The 27,352-nt window shown below is 48.5% G+C and overlaps 2 protein-coding genes across 2 annotated transcripts in view; one reads left to right on the top strand and one right to left on the bottom strand.

Moving 5' to 3' along the window:
* Window positions 1–259: 259 nt before the first annotated feature.
* Window positions 260–12,780, bottom strand: HEY2 (hes related family bHLH transcription factor with YRPW motif 2). The gene is made up of 5 exons (XM_083829032.1): window positions 10,736–12,780; window positions 9,780–9,858; window positions 9,590–9,673; window positions 7,003–7,084; window positions 260–2,466 (listed from the first exon to the last, which is right to left on the bottom strand). The coding sequence occupies exons 1-5, from the start codon at window positions 11,218–11,220 to the stop codon at window positions 1,787–1,789; spliced, it is 1,410 nt and encodes a 469-aa protein (XP_083685158.1). The 5' UTR covers window positions 11,221–12,780; the 3' UTR covers window positions 260–1,786.
* The window catches only part of LOC310897487 (uncharacterized protein), a gene marked incomplete at its 5' end in the record, with an annotated part of 50,581 nt that continues 35,442 nt past the window's right edge, over window positions 12,214–27,352 (top strand). Inside the window, 2 exons of the mRNA XM_083831145.1 lie at window positions 12,214–12,309; window positions 12,770–13,693. Of these exons, the coding sequence (XP_083687271.1) occupies window positions 12,214–12,309; window positions 12,770–13,693 (1,020 nt within the window). The remainder of the gene's footprint in view (window positions 12,310–12,769; window positions 13,694–27,352) is intronic.

The raw sequence follows: 27,352 nt of genomic DNA, 5'->3' as shown, positions 1-27,352 counted from the left end.
GATGTGTCCGTTTCATTAAGTGCCCCACCAGTGCAGAACCAGTTCACAAGCCTAAAAATCAATGCTGTTTTACTGACTGCTTTTTTTTCTTTTTTTTTCTTTTTTTTTTTTTTGCTGCCTATTTCAAAACATCCTATAAGAGATGGGCTTTCAGAATGAGAGAGGAGCACGAGAGGGGAAAGCAGCTGACAGACACGTTTTGAGCAGTAGAGTTCGCGAGTATTCCTCAAGAGCAAACAAAATCTGCAACAAATCATCCATAAAACGCAGTCAAAAAGGACTTCGTTTAATTAGTGATATGTAAAGACTTTTGCATAGAAAAAAGGTTAACAAAGTAATGCATAAAAGACCGACTAGGTACAGTATTTTTAAAACAAATATTTTAAAGTATATTTTGCATAATGTTTAACATTCTCAATGCTTACTGCTTTCTCCACACAGCAGAGAAATCAAGTGCATAATAATACATGCTGTGTTTTATTTTTACTTTTTTTTTTTTTTACATAAAATCTCTAGTTTTTTGACTCGATGTATTAAAATACTTAGGTTATTTTAAGTCACTGTAATAAAAAATGAAAGCAAAACATTTTATGCAGCACTAGTTGTCTGGGTATTGACAAAATAATTTACTGCCATCCCCTTTAATACATTCATTTTGGTTTGGAATCAAACCCACATTACAATGTTGGCATGTTAATAGCCAATTTAAGAATTGTCCCTACCGTAACTTCATTCATACCCAGAGCGATCGTTATCCCAGAAGTTGATAGTGAAAAGATCTTGCACAGAGTCGGCTGAAAGTAAACGTCCCATTGCAGCTAAATAAGTTAATTTCGACTCTCACAACACCGAGTCTCTTGTATTGACATGAGCCGGCCATATGGAAGTGTGCACGCTGTATGTAGGTGGTTACTTCTGGGTGCATGACAGACTCGCTGTTTGTGCAGATACGAGCTAGCACCATATTTACGCCATAAAAAAGGGTGCCTCAAGGCTCACAGGCAGTGCTGAAACGTTCATTAATCCGAGCACTGATAAGATAATCGCTTTTACCGACGCTATGCTAGATGTCACAATTTGGCAAGTCTGTACAAAGGAAGGAGACTAAGTAAGCGAAAACCAGGCCTGTCAGACTGAACATTCTTTCTCGGCAGTCTTTTGGCTAAACGAACCTGTCTGTTAAAAGAGCACACTCCTTCCTGGAAAGATATCAACGTCCTGAAGCTGCACGCAGGACTCCCCCTCTCTCCCAGACCATTCCCATACCTGTGCAATGTTATTTGTTTTAGCAGAACACACATATATATATATATAAAATTTTATTTTTATTATTGTTTAAATGTCAGGCACTTAGGAAAGTCGAACTCGTTTTCGAGCCCCAGGAGACCTGATAGGTACGATCCCTCGCCTTTCCGCCAAACACGGATGCATAGCTGGAGGATTATTCTTAGTCCTAGTGCCTACGCATCTCCCGGGAAACGTCCGCGTGCTGAGGCGGTCACGACGTTTCCGAAAGCCGCTGCCTCGAGGTGCCCTCGGCAAGACCCGCCGGGAGGAGCAGGGCGCCCCGCGTCCCCTCCGGCACCTGCGGCGAGGGCAGCGCCGCTGCGCCCGGGCCGGCTGCCATGCCCCGGGGCGAAGGCGTCCCCGCGGCCCTCAGCGAGGACAGGCCGCCGCAGGCGGTCCGCAGGAGCCTCGCGAGTGTGCACGTGTGCACGCACGCGTGTGCATGTGTGTGTGTGCGGAGGGAGAGGAGGGAGCAGGCTGGGGAAGGGAGAGGGGGCACTTAAAAGGCTCCGACCTCCGTCCCCCAGGGCCGGTAGGGCTTGCTGCTCCCCGCGCTGCCGGCCTGCTGGGGGCTGGCGGAGGCCGATACGGCCAACGGCGGGGTGATGGCTGTAGCTGCTGCCACGGCGGCGGCGGCCGCGCTCGGGGGGAGCATGGGGAAGGCGCCGGTGAAGGAGAGGGGGAAGCTCTGGGCGGCGGCGGTGGCGGCGGCGGCGGCGGCGTGAACGGTGGCTGAGAGGGAGAGGAGAGAGGTAGAGAGCGGGGGGACGCAGGGAGCCACGCTGCCCGCGGAGGGGACCCTGAGGGCGGCGTCGGCGTGGGCGAAGGTGGCGGTGAGCAGCGCGGAGCCGTGGGGAGGCACGTCCGAGGAGAGTCTGCACGGGGCGGCCTCGGGGGCGTGGAGTCCGTTGGGCTGCAGCAGGGCGGCCGGGAGGTGGTGGAAGGCGGCTGCCCAGTGGTGGGGGTGCAGGGGGTGGTGGTGGTGGGCCATGGAGGAGGTCATGGCGGCGGCTTCCCTCTGCGAGGCGCAGGTGCTGAGGTGGGACACCAGTCTGACGCGCAGCGGGTCGGAGGTGTCGAGGCCTTCCACGGACGTCAGGTACCTGGCGACTTCGGTCAAGCACTCCCGGAAACCGATGCTCATGAAATCCATGGCCAGGGAGTGAGCATCGAAATAACCTGCAAGGGGAGGGCAAAAGATGCGCTGAGTGTCAAGCCGAGCTCCCAGCCGACGTCGGGCGACACGCCTAACCTCCCTCAGCCGCTGGGTCTTCCACTTAACGGGTTAAGATTTGCAACGAGAAAAGTGTGTTCTCTGGTCTGTAAATGATTTGTGTGACCATTCCTGTAATGCAATAGGCTACGGGTTTTTTTTTTTGCACGCTGTATAAATGGAAAGAATTAAGGCCATAAGTACTCGTGGCTCTTGAGAAGATACACGATGCCCCTCCTGAAATACCTCAGGAAGCCTCTGCAGTGGGGTGCTGACCCCGCGTGTGGGTGAGGGAGACATTTCTACACACACAGACGATCAGACAGCTCGTGCGCACTGTGTTGCCTTTTCTTCCCTACACCAACATTCACAGTAATGCTCTTGAGCTGTTTCTCGATGTTGTGAGATACTTGCATCTGCTGCTGGGGTCCCATCTACTTCACAGAGTCATTAGGACAATGCGGCATACGGTGTCATTTAACTACAAACTAAAAACATCTTGTCATGACTCTGCACACACACAACAAAAAGCTTTACTGAGAAAACGTTTTATGTAATGCCATTGCTAATTTGGAGATGGAAGACTGACGGTCATATGGCCCATGAGGCATTTCAGCAAACAGCAATTGGAGCTCCACAAGCTTGGGACAAAAAGCATTTGAAAAAAAAAATGTTTTATTAAATGCACATGAGAAGATACTCACTTTCTGAAAGGGTTTAGTATCAAATCCAGTGGTTAAGTTGCACCCCTTCAACTACAAAAAACAATTCCGCTTCAGTTTAAAGTTATTCTCCTTGGGAAAATAAAGTCCTATCCACACTCAAGCTACCACGGTGTTTTTTCCTCTTGCTTTCGGTGAAACTTTTTAGGTATGTGTGACTATGATGTGTGCTAGTATAGAAAGATCAAATGCCCTTTTTACAGAGGACTCTGGCAGCAATACCTACACTAGGCCTCACACATTCTGTTATGAAATAATCCATGTATTTTTGAAAAAATCAAGCCACTTAGATGGCTGCTTTCACTTTTGCCAACTTTCAGGCTAGAGAAAAGCCTTTCTGTTGCTGCACATCCGCACTGTAGAACAAACGCAGGCACATTTACAGATGTCAGCCCAAATCCCCTGCCTACTATATACCACCAAATTTTGGTGGTGCTTTTGACTCAGGCCACTTTGTCCACCTGACGCTGAACAAGACCCCAGAGACCTCACCAGCTGACAGACTGGCGAGTACAACTGGTTGGGGATTTTTGTTAGGAAGCACAGGCTCGTCCGTCACAACCGAACAATCTGTGAAAACACAGCGAATTCAGTGAACTTCTGGCAAAAAAGACAGGCGGGCAGGCAGTGGGTGGGCTAGCTGGGTGCCTGCCTGGTGGCCAGCAGCTTAGCTTGGGGACTGCCTCTGCACCACAGGCCCCAAGGCCTCCCTCCCTCCCTCCCTCCCTCTGGACTGCAGACACGAGGGACGCAGCTGTCCTCAGCTCCCCCCGAGCCTAAGCTGTCTCTGCGACGAGCCCTGGCCGTGCCAGCTCCCCGTCAGTCTCCTACGAGGTGGCCAAGACATGGAAATGGGAGGACACCAGCCAAGTGACTCGGCGCCCCCAGCCCACGAGGGGACGGGGCTCCAGGCGCTCGAGTGACGGGGCAGAGCCGCGCACCCGTCCCGCACGGCCGCCAACGGCTCCGACCCAGGTGTCAGTCACCTGAGCTCAATTTGCACTGAAGCTGCAATAAAACGACACCAAGGTCCCAGCCAGCTACTTGCTGTTGGCTAATTGCTCTTCCCCTTTGCTTGCTTGTGCTGTCAGCAAAAAGCGCTGGCCCTGGGCCAAACAACAACTCGACGCGACCACGAGACCATCGCCTGCACCTGCGTCAAAACACACGGAGTCCACACAGGGCTGGAGGAGCGGCAGCACCCTGCCTGCCTCCCCGCCTCCCTGCCTGCCTGCTGCGGCGGCTCCAAAAAGCCGAGGCCACATCAGCCTTTCTGCTGCCGTGCCCACCTTGGATTTAGCATGCTGAGCAGCCGCCAGCGCCACCCTGGCTTCCCCAGCCTCGGGCATCCTCAGTTTGTGTGCCAGGAAGAGGAGAACAGGCTGTCCCCAGCTCTCAACGCAGGGCAGCGTAAGAGTACCGGCACCCATTTCTCTCGCCCCCCTCCCCGTGATAACAGCTTTTGTCCATAGATGAAATGATGGAACTTATATTTTTTTCTGATCCAAGGAAGTTTCTGGCTCAGAAGATGAGTTATGAAGTGGGAATGGCTACACTTGCAAGTTAAACAAATGTCAGCCTTAAAAACACCCTAAGAAATTATATTTAAAGCTGTTACTTAGGTTGCAAAGTAAAACATTAAGCGAGCAGGAAACATAGGCTTAAACTTTGCCCAGTACTAACTTGCAGACCTCTTTTCTTAAAGTTTGTTAATCTGCGCTGTGAGATTACTCTTATCTCTGGGTCAGAAGGGGAAGATAAAGCCGCAGCATTTGTGAAACAGCTAAGTGTTAGACCAACATGCCACCCACTACGGGCCCTGGAGCAGCAAGGAGGGCTCCAGCAAGCCTCAAAGGCAGCTTTGGTTGCCCACGGGTGGCAGTGGGCTTAAGCGGGCATCACCTCTCCCTGCACCCTGACACCCCTCACTCTCTGCCCAACAGGTCCCATCTCCAGCACCTCCACCCCTGCCCCATTAGCCAGGCCACCTGATCTGGCCCGGTTATAAAACAACCCCCCACACTGCTTGTTTTGGGTGGGGAGGCAGGGAAGGAGGGCTCCTGTCAAATCCCATGGGGTTCATCTCCTGGCCCTACCGCTGTCGGTACGAACGCTGGAGGGGTGGGAGCTGCAGCAGCTTTTATGAGGAATGGTGCAGCACGATGCACGGGTCAGGCTGCGATAGCCGGGCTCCGCGTTGCATGGGGAGGATGCAAGGAAGCAACAGCCACTGCCCTCGGCATCTGAGCCTTGCCCGCTCTGGGCACCAAACGAGACAGACCTCGTGGAACAGCAGCGTGCAATCATGTAATTAAAGGCTGCACCACCACGTCGGCACACGAGACGATCTGAATTCGAATTGCATAAGCACGATAAATTCTGGTGTTTCGTAACTTTCAAGAGCGTCGCTTTGCCAACTAAATAGTGGCCTTTAGAGGACATTTTTTCCTGCATGCAGTGACATAAAATTAACATTTTTGTTAGGGTTTATTTTGCACGTTTGCCTAGGGTATCATGGGGTGTGTCTGTTAGATGAAGGGCAATAAAATCCCTCTCACCTCTGACAGAATGAGCTACCCTTAAATTTTAGGCTTAGATGGACTCCTAACAAAAGTCTTTTAACACCTAGAAAACATACATGTCAGCTTGGTGTTAATTTTTAACAAATAACACAACACCAGCCTCCAACAGGCTTTCCTATAGGAAACCATTTGTTGTCAAGCACGTGCTGATTTTAGGTTGACTCCTGTAATCACTGCAAGAAGGTACGAAGAGGTGCAGTAACTCACTCACATGCTAAAAAATTTTTAGTTTAATTTAAAAAAAAACAAAAAACAAAAAAAACAAGGGAGAAAGCAGCAGCAGTAGCCTCTTTTCTAGCCGGTACCTACACGGCACAACGGGTCAGTGAAAAATCGTCTAGTTTGCATCACAGCAGTTTGAACCATAATCACAGCTAATGGCACGTGAGACGGTGCTTGCAGAAGGCGAGCAAGTTTTCTGCTCCAAGTAAGTTCCAAAATCATGACTACGGAGAATACCTCGTGGGTGGCTGAAATCGCTTGGCCTCCAGCCTCGGGACTGTCAGCTTGCACAAGCGAGGCACGCTCGGCTCACGGCAGCCGGCTGATGGAAGGGGTCAGCCAGTGCGGCCCCTGCGTCACGCCTGCCCTGCCTAAGGAGGAACTACCCAGACCTCTGACAAACAAATAGAGCACGTAAATAGGAGTGCAGATAGCACTGCTATCAGTCTGCCCGCCGGCCCTGTCTGATACCTAGAGTCCGGTATAACGCGGCTGGATTTTGTTCTGGGGGATGAGGCCGTCTAATCTTGCATTTACTAGTCTCTCCAGAACAAAGAAAATGCACCACCAATAATGAAAGCTCCTCTCCATCCACTTCCTTTGGTATAGCTGCTGTAAATGAGCTTTAACGTTGGTTTTGCGCTACACAATTGTTGCCACAAACCTCCTGTTTATGTTTGGTGTTTGTGTATTTGTTTTGTCTCCCTGTGCAGATTTCAGTGCTCTTTGGAAACCCCAAACAAATCTCTGACTGGGCTGCCTGTGAATGAAGCCTTTACTCCCACAGTGTTATGAAAGCAAACACAAGCCCAGGGTCAAGTGCTTCTTTTGTCCCAGTAGTTCTTTCCCACGAGTTCAATCCTGCCATTAGCATTGATTTCCACTCCTTTAATCTGGAAACGCCTATCACAGCTCGTCAAAGCACTTTTTGCTGAGATTTCCCCAAGTATCAGAAAAGAAACTGTCCTCTCCTTACCTTTACCTCCGGTCGCCTGAAGCATCTTCAGATGATCCACTGTCATTTGCAGTATTTCCGCTTTTTCTAATTTGGCAGATCCCTTTGAGATAAGAGACTCATGTAAATAAAGGCTTACGAGTACTAGAAACTTGAATTTGATATACTTTCCACTGAGCTCAGCCTTACGGTTTCAATTTCCCCTATCATCAGGACATTCTCAGCTTAATTCTTTCATGAGCATCTGCATCCCAGACATTGTCTGAGCACTAATGCTGTCTCCTGCCTAGCGATACAACCATCAGCAGCATAACTTGGCTTTATTGAGGCTGCAGCTCAGTGTAACTCTGGCCTTGAAGTTGGAGCAGAGATGACATCTTCATGAAATGAGAGCAGCACACTACTTCCAGCATGTTCTCTTTAACCAACCGACCCCCAAAACCGAATGGAAACCCGTCAGAACAGGTCTGCAGAGTTAGTGATGAGGACCCTGCTGCAACATATTTTTTTTTTCTGCTTTTACCAGTAGGTGTCCCTGTGGACACACACCGAAAAGTATCCCTCTTCCTTAATAGCCTATTAATTTTTGACATGTCATTTGGCTGCTGAATATTCTATTCTCATTCTCTACTGAAAAAAAGAAACAATCACACAGCCCACGGCTTTTAAACTTATTGAGAGGCCTCGTTTGCGGGGACATGAAGCTGAGTGCCATGAAAAAGAAAGAGCTCGGCCCCTCTGTCAGTGAAACTTTTCTGTTACTGGGGACGGCTCACACTGCTATGGGTGCTGGAAAAGTCTAAGATGCAAACCCAAAGGTAGTGTTAATACATTAATCTACCAAAAATAAATAAATGAATAAATTTCCCTTGAACATCTGGAGCATTGCCCTGTTCCCCAGCCACGCAGCGCGGGCAGGGAGCTCGGCCGCGGGGCTCGCAGCGGGCCCGGAGCCGGGCAGGAGGCAGGCAGAGAGGGCAGGCGGAAGCGAAGCAGCCTCCGCTCGGACACTTCAGTGAGCTGAATGTCAAGGAGCTGAAAAAGGACCGATGACTTTGTCCTTGGCATATCGCAGAGGAATGGCGGGGGTTTCTGAACAGAACGCGTCACACACTTATTTTTACCCCCATCCATTTTTTTTTTTTTTAAGATTCTCTTCCTGCTTTCAGCGTTTCCTTCTAAAAATTTCGGTGCACGGGTGAATTTTTGACCAGAATTCTGCATTTTACATGCGGCTACATCCTGTGCTTTTCTCAGACTTCATCTTTTCCATAGACACAGTACAAGCCGTCTCAGTGAGAGTGACTAATAGCTAAAAACTGCATGTTGCTGGGTAATTTCCAAAGGCTCTGTAGGACTTGTTTTATAATGTTTGTGGTTTTCAAGAAGTAAACAATAAAACGGGACAAACAACTGTTGTCTCTTGCCCCTGTTTATCTAGCTGGAAATGCCTCTGTCGCTCCATTTTGCCAGAGCCTATGGAAGGGCTCGGCTACCACCGCAAGTTATTAAAAACATATTGCAGGTGACACAAGGGATGCTCTCACTATGATTGCAATACTTCAAATTTCTTTCTAGCTGGCTTTTGTTCTTGTAAGAAGAGATGTAACAGGCCTCGTACAGGGGGGTGCTAGCCGCCCTTAGCTACCCCAGAAATTCAGCGCCCCACGGGCCTGGTCTCAAAGTTTACTTTCTGTTTTTTTATCTTCGGTTACGAGGAAGTCAGCCTCGTTATTCTCAGCTGGTGCCTCTCGCTGAGGCTCAGTGTCAGTTGCACAGATCCACAGATCTGATACAATCCATAAAACAGGAACAATGTTAAATACTGAACCAAGACCCCCCCAGAATAAAAAAAAAAAATCAAGATATGGAAAAGTAACTAAATAATTAAATTTGAATGGTAGAAACAAAGTTCACTTTTTGCAGCACTGATTATATTCTAAGCTTTCGGCCTCCAACTTCACGACCGAGGAGCTGAACCCAAGTCCACCGAAGTCAGCTGCATCCTTCCAGCCATCCCATTGAACGCTTTCTCACCAGAAGTCTTTGCAAATACTGTTGACTTCCCCAGCTCACCCTGCACAGGCCTGGGCCGGGTCCTAAGGCACTGGTTCTAACCAGCCGTTCAAAAACCTGATTCATCCAAGCAGCCAGTTCACTTCTTAGGAAACCGGACCCATTAGTTTGCCACTGAAATTGCAGATTAAAAATAAAGGTTCCTTAACGAAGGGACAAAAGAGACTAAAGATTTATAAGGAAAGCTAATCAACATACAGGTTTGGGGGGGGTTGCTTGTTGTTGTTGTTGTTGTTGTTTTTACTATGAAGTAAAGCACATTTTTAACAAAACCACTACTGGAATTCATCGAAAGAACAGAGGCAACACGAACACTGTTACCCTTAAGGGAAAAACAAGCCAAAGAATGGAAATGTTTTTCAGCTTTATGATGAATTATGTTCCTAATAGTTTCGCCACAACAAAGCATTTTATTGAAATGCCTGCTTTGTGCCAGATCAGGACACATACAATATTATTTTAATGAGCTTTACAAGAGAACTAACATTGCCAGATGAGATACAGAATATAAAAAAAAAAAAAAAGGGCTTACTTGTTTTTCAAAAGCAGTTGGCACAAGCCGCCTCAGCTCAGATAAACTGTTATTTATACGATCACGGCGCCTTTTCTCTATAATCTAGTCCCAAAAACAAAACACATTAAGTTTATAAATACGTTGAAGGGCAAAATCTCACAGCACGCATGCAAATTGTCACACGGGAAAAGAATGAAGCAAAACGTACCCCTCTTCTTTTCTTTCGGGCCATAATCTGAGACGTTGTTGTTGGGGAATTCGATCGGATCACAGAACTATTGCTTTGCCTGTGAAACAACGAAAATACGTCAGGTGTCGCATGGCTTGCCACCGCTCTTTGGAGATACCTTTGGTCATGGCATTAAGCATTCCCGGTCCCCCCTCTGCTGTTTTAAATGCTGGGAGGAGAGGCTTTGCGCCGCACGGTGCTGTTATAGAGAGCGACACTGCAGTTTTGCTGGCTCCACTGCCAGAACCTCCGCTGGAAATAAAGTCCCTGTCTGAAGACAGCTCGCTGTCCAGCTCAGCCCACTTCGTCTTCACTGTATATGGCCATGCTACAAAATACAGTCTGGAGGACCGAGTCCAAAGGAAAACACGGGGATTATCTGCCCGTGCTGGCAGCAGTAGGTGCATGCAATGTCACATCTCCGCCCGGCCAGCCAGGTTTTGTCGCTCCCGTCCATCACCTCAATGTCCATGGGCGCCCGCGTAAGAAGCCGGGTTCCCTGCCCACGTCCGTGGCTGGCCCAGCACCAGGAGCAGGATGCAAAACCCGCTTTTAAAACCGCACTGCCCACGAGCGTGGAAAGGTTTTTCCTTCTCCACGGGGGAGCAACAAGCGCGGCGGCAGCCTGGCTGTCATTCAGCCCCGATGCGGACAAGCCGGGGGCACCGCTGGGGCGCCTCCGAGGTGGCCGCAGCAACCCCAGCCCCGCACAGCTCCCCCCGGCCCCATGGCAGCAAGCACCCCGGCCCCGGCCACCTCGGGGCTCGCCTTATTTCCAGCCTCGGACCCCAAGCACCCGGCTGCAGGGCAGCAGGCAGCGGGGCGACCTGCAGAGGGGCACGGACGGCCCCGGCGGGGCGGCCCCGCGTTGCGCCCAGCGGGGGGGCTCAGCCCCCTGGCCCCCGGCCGCAGCGGCCCCCCGGGGGGGCACTCACCCGGAGTAGTTGTTCTCGCTCCCCACGTCTATAGTCTCGTCCATGTCGCTGTCTGAGGTAGTTTCCTCGCAAGGTCGCTTCATGGCGGGCAGGGGACGCAGCTCGGAGCCGGGGCGGGGGCAGAGATAAATAAATCCGGGAGGTGTGGGCCGGGGGGGGGGGGGGGGGGGGGACGAACGGCTCCGGCTCGGCTCGGCACGGCTCGGCACGGCTCCGCACCGCCAGCAGAGCAAACCCTCTGTGAGGCGCTTTCCCACGCCGCGGCACAGCCTCAAGCCCGACGGCCCGCCCCCGGCGAGGCCCGCCCCGTCGGGGGGCACGGGGAGGAAGGGAGGGGGCCGCCCACCGGGGGGGGCAAGGGGACGGGGGGCGAGGGCACGGCGGGGACCGGACCCCGGCGCCGGAGGGCGGGGGGCGAGGGGAGAGGTAAGGCGGGGATGGGGAGCGGGGGAGACGGGGCTGGGGGGGCTTTTTCCCACCGGCATTTGGGGGATCCGGCCCGCCCCGTCCTGCGAAGCTCCCCCCGGGGTGCAGGGTGTAAAATGAGGGAAGGGGGCGGCGGGCACCTGGAGGGGGGGAGCCGAGCCTGGGAATAATCCTGCTAGGAGCCGGCCGGAGGATGCTCGGCCCGCCGGAGGATCCGCAGCTGCCGGGTTTTCTCCCGCTTCGCTTTGGGATTTATTTTCTTTACCCCCCCCCCGGTTCGTTTGCGTTCCGTTTTCTTAATCCCGGCTCCCTGGCGGAGCCCGCTCGGGGCGCCCTGTGCTCCGCACAAACGCCGCCGGTGGCGTTCAACCCCGCCGCCTCCGCGCCCGGCCCCCCCCGGCCCCCCCGGGGCCCTTCGCCGCCTGCCCGGGAGCCTTGTCCGGGACCGGGGGGGGACGGCGGTGACCCCGGGGGGAGCGGGGGGACGGGGGGCGAGGCGGCGCCGGGCTGAGGCTGGGGCTGAGGCTGAGGCTGAGATTCGAGGCTTGAGGCTGAGGCTGAGGCTGCCCGGCCCCGGAGAGGGCGAGCACCTGCCGGAGGGCGACGGAAACTGGCAGGCAGCTTGTGCCTGGCCTCCGCTGGGGCCGGCGAGGCCGTTTGCCCGGCCGGGCTCCTCCCGCTGGAGGTACGGGTGGCTCGGGTGGCTTGCGGGCGACAAGGGGCGACGCCGAAGGAGGAGGCAGCGCCGGCTCCGTCGTGCCCTCCTGCCCTCCGTGCGTGCGGCTGCGTTTCGGTGGCACGCCGCGTGTTTTGCTGGTTCGTGCGGGTGTTGCTGCTCTGTAAGGAGCTGGGGGTTTCGTGCCCCGCCGCCCTGCGGGACATCCTGTTCGTGCTCGCAGTCCCCGGGAGCCCCGCCGCTGTTACACCCAGCCCGCCGGACAGGCAGGGGCAGCTCCCGGGGACTCAGGGCACATCCCCGCAGTGGCCCCTTTGATGGTCTCCGGCCAAAATAACCCACCCCCAAACCCAACGGCAAACCGAAGCAGAAGAGGATGGGGACCTTTCGGCAGGCAAAGTCCTGCTCCGCCAGGAGCAGCCTGCGGCGGGCGGCTCCGCCTTGCAGCACAGCCCGGGAGCAGCCCCAGCGTGTACCGGCCGCCGGCAGGTCTCCGGGACGAAACAAATCAATAAAAACGTAAATACCAAAAATTGCCTGCGCTCTCTGCTCCTAGCGGCTCGGGGGCCCTGCGAGGGCCGGGACGGCGGCCGGGGAAAGGGGCTGCGGCCGGGGGGGACGGGACAATCTTGAATCCCCCCAAAATAGTGCGGCCACCCGGGGTTTTGCACGGAAATCTTGAACGTGCCGCTAGATCTGTAATTTCTGCTCGCTCTGGAAGTAGTTCCCTGCTGCCTTACGATTTTTTATTTTTTTTCTTTCCCCCCGGGGCACAAGCCTCCCGTGCCTGTGTCTTACAGAAACCTGAGCTCTCCTGTGTTTACTTCCCCAGGCAGGGCTTATGTCAGCGGTGGTTGTCGTGGATCCGGCCGCTAAATCCTCCTGACAACCTTGCTGAAATCCCTCCTCCGGGAAGCTCCTAATGTTCACAGGCAACTACTATTTCCATTTTAGCCAGATTAACTTTCTTTTTATTTTCTCCTTTTCTCCTTTTTTCTCTTTTTTTCTTTTTCTTTTTCTTTTTCTTTTTCTTTTTCTTTTTCTTTTTCTTTTTCTTTTTCTTTTTCTTTTTCTTTTTCTTTTTCTTTTTCTTTTTCTTTTTCTTTTTCTTTTTCTTTTTCTTTTTCTTTTTCTTTTTCTTTTTCTTTTTCTTTTTCTTTTTCTTTTTCTTTTTCTTTTTCTTTTTCTTTTTTTCTTTTCCCCTTCTTCCCTCTCTTTCTCCTTATTTCTTTTTCTCTTTCTCTTTCTTTCTTCTTTTTCTTTCTCTTTCTTTTTCTCCCTCTCTCTTTTTTTCTTCTTCCTCTCTTGCTTTTTCTCCCTACCCTCTCCCCGGGGGAGGACTCCCGGGCTTTTCCGGGAGGCAGCGGGGAAGGCAGGCCCTCGGGCTCCCTGCCAGCCCCCTGCCCGGCCCGGGGCTCTCCCTGCGGCAGGTGCGTGGCACCCAAGGGGGCTCCGCTCTCCCCCCGGGGCCAGCAGCAGCAGCAGCAGCGGCGGTGCCGGGCGGGAGCTGCGGGATCTCGGCGCGCAGGGAGCCGCCGTCGCGGGGCTCTGGGACTGCTGCCGTGCGGGCTGAGAGCCGCGCTGCCCTTCCCGGCGCGGTTCCCCCGCAGCGGGGCCCTGGGGCAGCTTGCTGCCCGGCAGCCGCCCGCCCCGCCAGCAGCACGCAGCGCCCGCAGCTCGCGGCTCTGAGATCCGGGGCGAGAGCATCCCCCGGCCTTCCCCGGAGCTCTTCCCCCGACGGTGACAGCCGGGCTGCCCCATCCCCCAGCCCCGGGCATCTCCCCCGGCGGGCCAGGCAGCCCTACAGGACCACAGGACCGACAGCGGCCCCCGGCCCCGCCGCCGCCGGGGGAAAGGTGCCCTGCGACCGGCCGGTTTTTGCTTTGCCTTTTTTTTCTTTTTTTCCCCTCCCCATTTTATGTTGTTTTTCCTCTTGAGAACCGCGGTGCTGCGGCGGCTGCGGGCTCACCGCCGCGGGTGAGCCGGGGCCGCATCCTGCCCGCCGGGAGCCGCTGCGGCGCTGCTGGAGAGGGTTTGGGAAAGGAGGAAATCGGGGCTCCTCGCCCTGCCTCCCCCGAGCCGCCCCCCCGTCGGGGACCGCTCTTCTGGCCCCCGGCGCCCCGCAGTCGGATCCGCCCGAGGTGTCGGGGATGCCCCTTGCAGGAAGCAGCGGGGCGCTGGAGGTGCCGTAGGCAGCAGTGTCCTGGTTTCAGGGCACTGAAACCAGGACAAACAGCTCTAAGGGACATCCAAAAAATGTGCGTGGGCTCCTGACTGAGCGGCTGCTTTCACCCGACTGCTCTCTTCCAGGGGCCCCAAGGCTCTCCTCAGCTGCTTTCTGGACACAGACGGCACATAAACTCTTAGTCCTAGAGCTGTTTTTATACTTCACCATCTCACTTTTAAACAAAGACTTACACCCCATTTCCTTCCCCCAGTAAGCAGCCCCTTACGGGTAACTGCTATGCTGCTTTTAATTTGCTTTCTCTTATTAGGAAGCTTTAAGAGTAGTAAAGAAAGACAAACAGCATTGCTATCGACAGCAAAGCTGTATTTTCTTCTTGACGGACTCGTCATTGACTTCCAGGGAAAGCTGAAAAACGAGAAAAAGATTTCTCGCTCTCTTCTCTCCCCTCCCCAGTTTGAATGTAACTAAAAGCTTGAAATGATTTCTAGCCAAATTCATACCAAGGCAGTATCGACAGAAGAAGGAGCAAAGAACTGCAGAAACCCTGTGCTATAAATCCAAAGGAAATAACGCTCAAAAAAGGCGAAGAGACCATCAGGCACGTGTCTGTGCCTGACAGGCAGCATTCCAGGTGTTTTGGCATCAGGGAAGGGGGTTTGACGTTGTGTTTGGAGGCTGTAGGCCTCCAGCTGATGGGTCAGGGAAGGGGCTGAGCACTAGGGAGGTGCTGCAGGTACTGTTGCACCACCCCGCATACTTCCCTTCATTTCACTTCAGTGCTGGGAGGTATAAAAATTGCATGGAGATTTGCTACAAGAAACTACGATTTTGAGCAGGTTATGCATTAAAAAAAAAAAAAAAGAAGTAGCAAGGAAGGGAAATACAGCCGTTATTTATAGCTCCTTCGCAGTGACATCTTTCAATGGTTATTATTCAGTTACACCTCCACCAATCTGATCTTGGTGAAGCAGTGAAGCAGACTATCAGGTTTTACGCTGTCCACTGAAAACACAGCTCCGTGTGCCCCGTGATGTGCACTTCCCTGCTGTCGGTGCCTACAGAGGTCAATGAATGCACTCTCCTGGGTCGAGTGCTTCCTCCTGGCCCCTCGTCGATATGTGCTGCATGTCTGTGCGGTCCTCCCGTTAAATGCATGAAATGCTTGAGCTGTCACTACTTCGTAGGTGACAGGGAAAGACAGGAACACCTCCTCCAGCTCAGGCAGAACCGAGTACCCAGGGCTGTGCCATCTGGTGGTAATGAGGATGGTGGAGCAGCACCCCAAGGAAGCTGGGCTGCTCGCGGGGACAAAGCCTGCAGATGAGAGCATCACCCTTTACTCCTCACACCTTTGCACGCTTCCTATGTGAGCTCAGGTACTCACAACAATTAATTCCATTAGCGAAGGATGTAAATTAAAAGTGTCTGTGAACTGTATTGAACCTCAATTTGCATGGTCTTATTCACAACAAAAGTGGCTGCAATTTGATTTAAATTAATTCACTTTCGGAATAAAATAACATTGAATAGAATAAAAGCAGTTTTAATTTTGAATGGATGTCTACATAGAATAGTTTGTGGTTTAACTAATCCACTTTAAAAATTAACTCTATTAATTTTCCTGGGCATTTCCATCTTGTTTAGCTTGCTTTGTCTTTCTATTTTAGTCCCCTATCAGTAAATGCAAATAGTAATCGCGTACTAACTTTTTAAACTCGCTGTGTCAAAAACTCCGGGTAACTGCTGCATTTCGACTTATACTCAGGGTATACGTTCCTCAAAAGCCAGGTCTTGATTTTCTACACATGTGCAAAATTCTTGCCTGGCAGTGTATCACGGGCTCTGTACACAGCTGTGCATGGCCACACAAGACATAGAGCAGTGCAGAGTGAGGGCTTTCTGTGCGTTTTAAACTCTCACCGAACATCTCCTTGGCTTCGGCTCTGTGTTTTCTTCAGAGACTATGGGCCAAGATTTGAGAGCTCTCTAACTTTTGTCGTCTTAATGAACGGCCTCAGTGGTGTAAATCGGAACTGGGGCACTTTCTTTATTAGTGGAAATCAGGTCACTTAATTACCTAACAAAAATATACAGAGCCTAGTCTCACTATTTTCTGCACAACCTGAATTATGAACTTTACTCTATTTTAGAGATAGTTCTACTAAAATTGATACAGCTGTAGCGAGGATAAGATTATATATTCATAATGGACATAAAATACTTATTGTTAACACAAGCACATAAGCATAGCATTCTTACTGAAACTCATCTCTAAATACATTTTCACAGTGGTGTGGCATAGTTTGACTAGCCCATGACACGCAACTATGGAAAGACTAGAAGAACACATCCTGCGCAAAAATGGGGAACTTCTAGATTTTTTTAAATCAAAGCTTGTTGGCTTTTGGACTACAGAAATTCTTTAATTCAACACCCGCCCCCCCTCTCCACCCCGCCACCCCCCCCCGCTTTCTTCACCATTTTCTTTTCTTTCTTGAATGTTTTCACTCCAAAAGGGACTTCTTTTGTGCTCTTCAGTTGCCAGAAACTGAAGAATTGTCATTACTTGAGTTTTGTTGTTGGTTGTTCTTTTAAAATAAAAACCAAGATGTTTTCCAGAGAGTTAGGAAGGAACCAATTTTCAGAAAGTGCTAAGGAAACAACAGTGGCTTTAGCTGAGCTTTTCTTCAGGAGAGAAAATAGTATATCATTTTCAGGCTTTAAATCTAGCTGTTAATAATAAAGCACATCACCTAATGTCCTAAAAATACTCCTTTATATAGACTATGCATATAATAAAAATAAGCAACCCTAGATATTCTGGCAAGATCTGCGGTATTTTATTTCACTTCCTCAGTAACAGTAGTCATTGTTGGCACCTGGAAGTGACTGTGAAAATACAGATCCCTGTAAAGCTAGGCAAATAAAAGGACACACTAAACTTCTGCTTGTCAGTGGAAGAAGCTATGATGTCTGAGAAAACAAAATTATTAATGAAAACATTTTCTAAATCTCTGCTCTAAAATGTGGAGGGACAAAAGAAATCCTCAGCTGGTCAGATTTGTCCCCCAAATAAGCAGGCATAAATCCTTTAAAGAACCAGACTCTTCTACCACCAAAGAATTTGGATCAGGATCTTAGGCCAAAAAGGTAACCCGTTTTTCCACAAACTGAAAGTTTTAAATGCTGGCACGAATGTGTGTCTGTGAAGAGAACAGCTATCTTAAGCTGCAGATAGTTCCCTCTTGTCAACGTTGTCCAAGGGAGAGAAATTGCCGCTGCCTCGGTTGTGCTCAGCCTTGTGTCTTACAACTGCCTGCACCGAAACAAGAATTTCTGTGATTCTGAAGTTAATATTGCGTTTGATCCTGCTGAGCTTAATCAGGAAAACCTGTGTTGACCGAATATGTCTTTTGCTTGAATAAAGAAATTGAAGAGCCCTCTGTAAGTGCTGGGCCTAATTCCAATTTTCTTCTCACTTCTAAAATAAAAGGATACTGTCAAGGTATGTTTGATTTATGGGGACAAGCATTTTTGTCTCCTTCAATATCTTATGTTGCTTTGGTAGTATTTTAGTTTAACATCTTTCTGATTAATTTTATTCCGTGTACCACTGTTGTATATTCAGGGTTGAAAATAAACATGTCATTTATATTAAAGGAAAAGAGATAAAACTTTCTCTGAGAGGAAAGCTCTCTCTCTCACTGAAGCTCTGAGGACACATCAGACTAATTGTTGGTGACTTTAAAACTGTTCACTGTTCTTTGTGGTGCAAGAGATGAAAAAATCTGTGCAGACTGAAGGCTTTCCAAAATGCTAAATGCTTTCTTTTGCTTGGCAAGTTATTTCCTCATGTGTTTTATTTTTGTGGCAGATGTTAACTGAGGGACATGTAAAATTCCTGTGAGAGAACATGCTGGTTTTGGTGCTCACCTGGGTGCTGGTGCTGCCTTCAAAAAGTGTCAAGGCTCCGTGCTGGGACCCAGACTGGTCCTGTTTTGGGGCTCAGTGGCAGGACACATCTCCTCCCCAGCCCCATGGCTGTGCTGGAATTGCTGCAGACAAGCACTTCCACCACACCATGAGGCCCACAGCTGGTTTTCTCCTGGTGTTGGAGGTATAATAGAAGCTCATATTCCATGTTTCTTCCACTCAGCACCCACTTTAGTTGCTGTTGCTTTGTTTTTCACCATGGAATGTATTTTTACTGAAGATTTTAGCTGCCTTCTCTGAAACACATGTCAGGTCTCTGAAATTTTCTCTTCTGTCTGCTTCTTTCAGGCCATCACTCCGATGTGGAAAGCTGAGTGTCTGTAGGACGTGCTACTTAGCTTGTTTTTCTGCTTTTGATTGTCCCTTAATATTCCACCGCTCTTCATGGGGCATGCTCCTACGTGCAGCTTTGGTCCCTTCCTTCTCCCCACATCCATCTGTGGGTCAGGCCTGAGGATATCCTGGGGACAGCACCTGAGAAATTGCTTTCTAGTAATAACTTCTCACCAGCCATGCTGCATTGCATCTTTACTTGGTAGCCTCTCCCTCTCCCTCCCACTCTCTACGTCTCTCTCCCTTTCTTTCTCCTATCTTTGGCCTTTACACAGTGTTGAGCCTTTCTTCCTCCTTAAAGCTCTTTTCTCCTCAGCTTCCTCAGACGTGGCTGACAGCATCAGTTCTTCCAGTCTTGGTGAGAATGGTTTATAATGCAGGTGCCCTCTCTGTCCTTGTGTTTGGTTGGACAGGAAGGCTGTGTCCAAATACAGCTATCAGGTCTTCCTTTGAGAGCAGAGAATAATCTGGCTTTTCTGCTAAATAGACAAAACTATGTTGAGGCTTCTGCCTGGCTCCCAAAACACGTCTCCCATATCTGCCTCTGGACAGTCAGAGAGCTGAAGTTCCACCCTTCTGGTTAATAGCTCTAGCCACATCACACCCTGCCTTCCCCACCTCGGCCCTTCCCAGCCCTCCCTCACCCCTGCCTTTTCCCTTACCACACTCTGGCCTCGCTTAGTCCTCTGGTCAGCAGAAGCCAGACCTATCTGCCCTCCCCACCTCTCCATTAGTTTATCTCCTGTATTACCTTCATATTGTTTCCAGGCCTAGCCATAGCCGCTGCAAAACCTGGGTGTTCCCATGACTAATAGGGTGTCTGTGTCCATAAGATGCCAAAATTTTCTCAGCCTTGGAGATCCTGGTGGCCAGGACCCCCACACCGAGATACTTCATCACACGTGGTTTTCCTGTGAGGTGACCCCTCAGAGCAGCAGCGCTTGGACTTGACCAGTCGTCCACCTCTGCGGGTGACTTGGGTTGACACAATCACTGGGGACTTCTCTCCTGATAGGGGGCTTACAACAACCAGCTGCAGCCCCCTATCTGTCAGGGAGGAGAGAGGTGAGAAGGATGAGCTCCAGAGACCTCCCTGCCGCTGGTGGGGACGGGGAGGGCAAGCAGAGGTAAGATGTTTCCTACACAGACTCTGTGCTGAGGAACTGGGCTGAAACCTTCCTGCTCTGAGGCAGCCCGGCAGCAGTGAGCACAAAGGAAGATCTTGCTGGTATAGATTATGGAGTTGGGATTGTCACTTGCAGCCTGTGTCATGCCTACCTGAAGTCAATTAGTACCCATGCAATGGGCACAAAACCACTTGGATGCCACACTTCCAAAGCCAGGTCCCCAGCAGCGCTCAGGTCCATCTACTGTGCTGCTTTTGCTGTGGTTTCAAAAATGCCAGAGCTCTCATGCTCTGTGACTCCGCGGGCTCACCTAGAGTAGCCCACCTGAAGCCCTTTTGTTATCACCAGACCAGTACTTCAATTGTTCCATACAGCAGAAAGTAAAATAACATAAAATAATATGTGTTTAGATTTTCAGCACTCTTCCAAATAGGGGCTCTCCAGGAATCTTACTTTCTGCTAGTTTAAATGATCTCAGATAAAATCACAGCTATAAAGAGAAAAACAGCTAACAGAGTGGATGCAAAGAGGAAATGCTAGCAATGTGTTACAGTCTAAAGAGAAGTGCCTGACTGAACTGGGGTTTGGGCCATTGATTTCTCCTGTATTGATCTTAAGTGGCAAGTAAGCAGACTACTGTAGAGATGCTAAAGAGAGCATATAAGATTATTTATAATTTATAAGACCTTGCAGTAGCAGTGAAGACATGGACATGACAGAAAGGAACCTGGAAAGCTCAGGTTAAACCGTGAGACAATACAGAACAGTATTTGGTGAAACAGACGGAGTAAAAGGTGAGACATGAGAAGTGAGAGGCACATTCTGGCAATCAGAGGGCCAAGGAGTATTTTTCACGTGGCAAACACATAAAGTGGCTGATGCAGCTCAGTTGGTCAAGTGGCTGTGCACCTTGGGGCAGGCCTGTGCAGATACCAGAGGAATAAATCCTCGTGGTGCATCCACTCACTGTCACATCAAAAAGAAAGAGGACAGTGCAGATTGCCTTCTATTGTGTGTTTCATGTTGTTCTCTCCTCCTTCAAGTCACAGTTTTTTGATTCAAAACATTCCTTGTTTCAGGGATCAGATTCAAAACGGGAAGCACTTTGAGAGGGTAACTCTGTGTGGAGAGTGGAGTTTCACTGTTGTGAGCAGTGGCAGTGCAAAAAGGACATGTCCACACACAGTTTTGTTAACTGCTTCTTGGCTTCCGCTTCCCTGTGGGCATAGAGAGCATTTGCTTTCACATGTGTTCATGTAGATTCAGGCTGTTTGGTGGGTGGAGAATTTAAACTCTTGGGTGGAGAATTTAAGCCCTTCAAAACCAATGGAAGGACCTGTTGAGTTAATTGTTAGTGTAGTCAGTTTTGCAGTTTTGGGTTGGCTGAACTTCTGTTTTGCTGGGGTTTCATGGTTACTGGCAAAATGACCAGGGAAGTATTTCACAGAGTCATCTAAGGGAGAAAAGAAAACATCCTAACAGAACACATTCCAGCAGATGACTAACTTTTAAAAATACATTTTGATATTTCTGCATATTGCTCTACATTGTACACAAAATCATAACGGAAAACACACCACTGACATCTCTTCTCCTAAATCATTAAATATATTGTCCAGTAAAGACATGTTCAAATATCTCTTGTGAGAGACATTATAACCCTAAGAGCACAAGGAGTGATAAACATTTGTTCTCAAAAAATGGTATAACTGTTCTGATGCTACTTTATACTTCAGGAAGTCGGATTAGTCCCTGCAATGCCTTATCCGTGTTTTAGTAACAGGATTCTTTTCATTGACTTCTATATAAGTACGCCTGCATAGCCTAGTTATTAATCTCTTCATCAACCATTAATTAATTAAATTAATATCTAGTGTTTAAAATCTGCATCTTTTTAATATACAGTAGGTCAGTTTTTGAGTATGGCAGCAATTTATGTTGAAATATTTTGCTTGTATTTTTTTTTAACAGTTTGAGCACACTTCCTAGGCTTCAAATACTCAGACTTAGTGGCTCCCACATAAAAAAGTATAAATTTGTTCAAATGGCAGAGCTGCAAAACTGCAGTTCAAAGGGTGAAACTTTTGCAAACTGATCCAGTAATAATAAATGTAAATTTTGCAATGACCACTTGGTGTCATCTAGTCAGAGCTAGTTAGCTAGCTTCTTGTTCTAGACTTGGTTTTAGTGCTAGGAAAATCAAATTTAATCTTGATTAACTGAGACCTTGGAGACCATTAGCTCTTGTTCTCTCGATGTGAGCTCCTCGGAGGCAGCACTGGAGAGACATTGGAAGACCACCAAGCTTAACAACTGTAATCTCTCTTAGAATGGCTGCTTTGGGGCAGACCTAAGCATGAGTCTTGAGACTTTTTGCCCTGATTGTAAAGTTATTTTGCTGCCAGCACTGCTGGAGGGCAGAAAGGATGTCTATATCCTGCTCTATCTGAGGTCAAATGCAAGGGCCCAGTAGGTGGTAGATAGAACTGATAGGTGGCACAAGAGGAGCCCTCAGGAGTTCCTGTGCAAATCCAGCGTCAGCTCGGGGCAGCTCTTCACTCACCCAGCAGCATGAGCCTGCGACTTCTTTGCCAGTCTGCCAGCGAGAGGAAAACAGCCCTTGAACGAGACAAACAACCCCAGGTCTCCTGGGGGGAAGAACATTTTTCAAGAATTCCTTGTGAGGTGAAACACTTGGAATATTTTTTCCTTTGTAAAGGGCCTCCTCTGTTCTGCTCTCCAGTTGGGTGACCCTGCAGTGAGTTACACCCAGCAAATGGGTAATTGCTTGGAACTTGGAACCGAGGCTTGGAAAATCTTTTTGTGTTTAAACCTGTACCTAATCAAACATCTACTCACTCTGTGAGGAACGAGAGCGTAGAGCAGAGAGGGGGGAATATTTCACATCAGTAGAAATGAAAGACAATGTTTTGATTTGATTGCTTTGCTGCCATTTGCATTCAGTTTGCCAGGAAGAGGGTGTAGAGAAAGGATGCTTTTGAAAGGGTTTTAGTTATTTCATATATCAGAGTTTGCTGTGTTTTAAATATTTATGGTGATTACCTTTGTTGCTCATAGACTAAGGAATCCAGTTGTGTCTGGTGCTGCTTACCACAAAGTATAACACGGGGAGTATAATAGAACTGCAAAAAAACAGAGGTAGAATTAAGTGTAATTAGTAAAATGCAACAAATAAGGAGTTGGTTACTTACTGAAAAGAAAATAGTTGTACCTTGTCAGTACAGTGATGATCCAGTTATTCAAAGATCAGAGTATAGCAGATTGATGTTGACAAACTGGAGGCAATTCACATAAAATAATTCAGACCGCTGCTGGACTTTAAGGACTGGTTTATGGGAAAGATTGAAACAGCTAGATAAAGCCTGTCTGTCTAGGTGCTTGCATAACAGTAATGAATGTGATATATTGTGCTGCGTGGTGAAAGACTCAGTGGAAGCTGAGGGGATCCAGTAACCACTTACAAAGTTGTAGGCTGCAAGCATGAAGAAAGGAAAAAAGTGGGTAAGGATTGCTGAAGGAGCACAAGTGCTAAGATGAAAAGGAGGAAAGCTCATGCCAAACACTAGGAAATATTACCTCCTGTGAGAACTGTTAGGCTGTGGTCAGAAGTTATACAAAACCCCTCAGTTGAGTCATTTAAACTGAATTGTAAAAAACACTCTAGAAAATATGCTGTATTGGCACAGGACGAGCCTAGATCAGGAACAACCAGCCTACTCCCTGGTTTCCTTTTTCCCAAGGGCCCTTTACTGCTAGTATGGTAGATATTAATTGATTTAGCAAAGAGCAGAACAGGGATGGCTAGAGGCAAAGAGGGAAAATTCAGTACATGGGTGTTGTGCATCATGAGAGCTCAGCATGGCTGCTCTTATGCAGCTTCAGTAGCCCCACAGACATGGCATGTGGCACTGGCAGGCAGGAGCCAAACAGGCCTCATCCCCCAACGAGCTATCATATCAGCTCACATGTTATCTGCTCTGTATCACTGATTAAAACCTAGAAGACATAATGGAGCAAGCCGGGGGTCTGCCACAGCAGCTCCTGTTGCACCCTTGTTCATGGCTGGTTGTGTCTGTAGAAGGGGAGAGAGAGGCAGAAGGCTTGCAAAGACATGGCCCGTCTCTGTGCTGGTGTGTTTTCAACTCTCTCTCTCCTACCACCACAGGTTTCCCATGTTTTTAGTCAAGAAGAAAAACAGTTGAGCCAGTCACTCTGAACACTTTATGTTTTCTTCCTTTCTTGTATTGATAAGGCAGGAGTTACAGGGGGAAGCTCTACAGCAGTTGGAAAGAGTCTGGAAAAAAGAAGCATTGCTCTGTTGGGAGCCTCAGAAGAAAGCTGCAAAGTGAAAAAAAATGTTCTCTGCTACATGGAAATGCTGGGTCTACTTACTTCTTCTGCTGAGGTCTATGAAGGCTTGGTGGTACCCCCATCACGCACACCCAGCTGCCCAAGTTTGCTTCTCTGGGAGACTTCTCCCTCTGGCTTTACCCCATAATGGTCATTGCTGTATTCATATGGTTAAGTGAATTTAAGAAACAGTTTCTAGTATAACTGCTGTCTTTATTGTGAGAGAATATTTGTGATGTTATAGAGTCTCAATCCTCAATCCATATTTGTTGGAGAGTCTTATTTTTCATTTCATTCACAAAGGCCACATCAGAGTATGCTGTGAAGGGGGTGAGCAGGAGTACTCGTTTCCTTACAGCATGTACAGCTCCATCACAGTGAAATGACCCCAAAGAAACAAAGAATTAATTCCTTAAGCACTTTGTGGACTCAAATGTGTTTTATATTCACTGTACTCATTTGAGCTGCGGAAACATTTTATCTGATGAAGAACATTATTTGTATGATTCAAATGGGCATGGGATGGGCTAAGCCCGGTCAGAGGTGAAGGGTGGAGAGACTGGAGTTGCACTGAAAAGAGAAGGGGGAGAAGGAAAGGGTAAATCTGTGGCAGAGAGCTGGAGGAGAGCCCTGCCTGATGCTCATGCTAGCGGGTGCATGCCTGGTGAAAGGAGGGAAGATCCCACCAGGAGGAGATGGTCAAGAAAGGCCAAGCAGCGAACCCAGCTTCTCAGGCTTGTGCCATCATCGGAATAGACCAGAGGGCTGCAGTCCTCAGCAGGCTGTGGCCCCCCTTGGCTGCCTGTTCCCAGTCCCAGCCCTGTGTTAAGCCAGACCTTTGAAAAACAGTCAGACTTACCTCTTTCTCTCAAAACCTACCTAGAGATACAGTGCTTGTTTCTTCTGTACCTCAAAGATGTGATGGATATGGACTGCTTCTGTTGAAGTCATGGCATTTTGGGATGGCCATAAGAAACAAATGCGTGGACCTGCTGTTTCTCAACATTATGCTCTTTGCATGGACAGTACCCTGAACAAGACCTGCTGCCAGCCTCCTGACAGCCTGGCATAGAGGAGGAAAGGTTTGTGGATTAATGACATACAGCCTTGTACCTAACCAGCACAACGAGCCTTCTCCAAGTATTTAGAGAATGGCACTAATAGTTTTTATTTACAATACTTAATACTTCTCAAGTAGTTAAATATGTGGGTATTCTGAGCTAGGGATGTCTTTTCCTGTGAAGTATTACAGCAGGGGAGGCCAGACAGCTGCAGACTTTTTGCTCATACAGGTGTGTGGGTTGCGAGATGGCAGGATGCTCTTCACACAACGTCCTCTGACAAAGCCTTTGGTCTCCATACCTGAAGCATGTTAAATTTTGGCTGAATTGCAAAGGATCATCCTTTCTCTTTGACAGACTTATAGGCTGGGTAGCAAAAGTGGGCTGGGCTACTTTTAAACTGTAATGGGGTCTTACTTGATAAAGTATTTGTAGCAGAATAATATAGGTATCCTTTTCTGGGAGAAAGATAGAGTAAAAACTCCAGTGAAAAACTACACGTTGTTGTTTTCAACACTCTCCTCCTGGTCTCCTGCTGTTGAGTGACTGCAAAATTCAAAGCAATTATTTTGGTAGTTCCAAAAATCTGTCATACAGATCTGAGTTTTTTTCCTTGTATTTGTCAATGTGTGACTAAGCACAAGTATTACAGGAAACATGGAAATGTTTGGGCTTTAAAGAATGGCTGTGGAAAAAGACCTCCTACTGATTAACAACTGCTGTTTAATAAAATAATTTTCGGATGTCCAAATTGCTGATTGTTCCAGTGAGGGTTATGTTCTGACCAGAAGGGATCCCACCAGTCCCATGTCATCAGCCTGGGCACTTTGAGAAGACTCTTTTCTGCAGCCATTTCCTGCTTCAAAACAATGAAGAATGAGAGATGCCCATCTTTGCTCCCCACGGTGCAGAGATGAGTTTAGCACAGTCTCTCTAGGGTGGCATCAAAACCTGGGGAGAATGAGCTAGAATAGGGTCACTGGAGTGCAAGGAAGTGTCTTTGCTTGGAAGATGCAACCCTTTGCTTGATTTGGAAGGTCCAGCTAGAGGGAAAAACCAGATGTCTCACTTGCTGAAACATTGAGGGTCATTGTGGGTGCACTAGAAACTAGTCAGGAGGAATTTTACTCTTCTGAAGTTCTTGCTCCATGGCAGGACCCTGGCCCAGGTGGCTGCTTGGAGGCTGCTCTCATGCTTCCTTCATCAGGGCTTGCACGTGGGCTGCCCATCGCACACCAAAGCCCTGGCACATGGGCTGCTTTTGTTATAACAGTTCAAATGTTCACACATACAAACACTCTTGTGTTTTGTGCCTTTTCCAGCTGTGCTGTGGGGCTTGGGTCTCATTCAGTTGTCTTGTAAGGCACTTGCAGAGTGCTGCTGGATGGTTTTCCACAGGTGATGTGCACAATGCTATGGCCAAACTCCAGCTTGAACACATTCAAGGCTGGTCTCACATGCTCCTAGTAACACATGCTCACTCTTTCAGTTTCTTGTTGGGCATAATACACAGCTTTAGCTCCATGCAGTTGTGCATTCTTAGTCCACATGTGGCCGCAGACAGCAAACTGATGAGACTGCTACATTTTTATTTTTATTTTTACAGGCAGCCAGCAGATGCCAGGAAGGGTTGCTTATTGACATTAATCACTACCCTGTTGATAGCCCTGGGCAGGCTGCTCTAATTGACCAGAACTGAATCCAGTAATCATATCATGGAAAATATACATCACATTTATTTCAGTAGCACATCTGAATTACAGTAATATGAGTTCATGGTAAAATTCTCAGTGACTACATCAGAAGCAGGAGTAAAGCCTTTGTCCGCACAGATGTAACTGAGCTGTTAAGCACAGTCTTCTGTGCTTAGGCAGGACACTGAGGCTATGTCAAAAAGCCAAAAAGTTATCCTCCAAGATCCTGCAGCCCAAACCCTATTCAGACAAATAAAGAGAAGTCTGTGTATGATGTTTGTAGAATTATGTTTTCCATTGTTTTCTTAGAGCATTACCCTTCAATAGAAGGGACTGACGTGGTCCCTTCAAAGAAACAAAACACTCTTATAAGAATGTGTAAAAGAGACCTTCCAAAAACACAATAATTGCAGAAATATCTCCTTTTGCACAATGATCTACAGAAAATAGTTAAAAACAAGAACAACAAATCCCACAGCTGAGACAGTAAAGTGACAAGAAGAAATACATCTGAGATTTAGTTTGATCACTTCGTGCCCGGGAAACAGAATGAGGAGTTAATCATTGAACAATATTTGTATCACATTGACTAATGTGTTAATGAATTCAATTTTCATTAATAGCATCAACATGTTAGATTTTACATTGAAAAGAAATGAGTATGAATAGCTGGCCAAAATAGTCAATTGAGCCTCTTCTTTCCATGGTGAACATAAAATCTATGACATTAGCTCAACAAAATGGTTGA

This window comes from Anser anser, assembly GCF_964211835.1.
Source record: "Anser anser genome assembly, chromosome: 3".
NCBI classification, from domain to species: domain Eukaryota; kingdom Metazoa; phylum Chordata; class Aves; order Anseriformes; family Anatidae; genus Anser; species Anser anser.
This window is presented reverse-complemented; position numbering and strand designations above follow the sequence as displayed.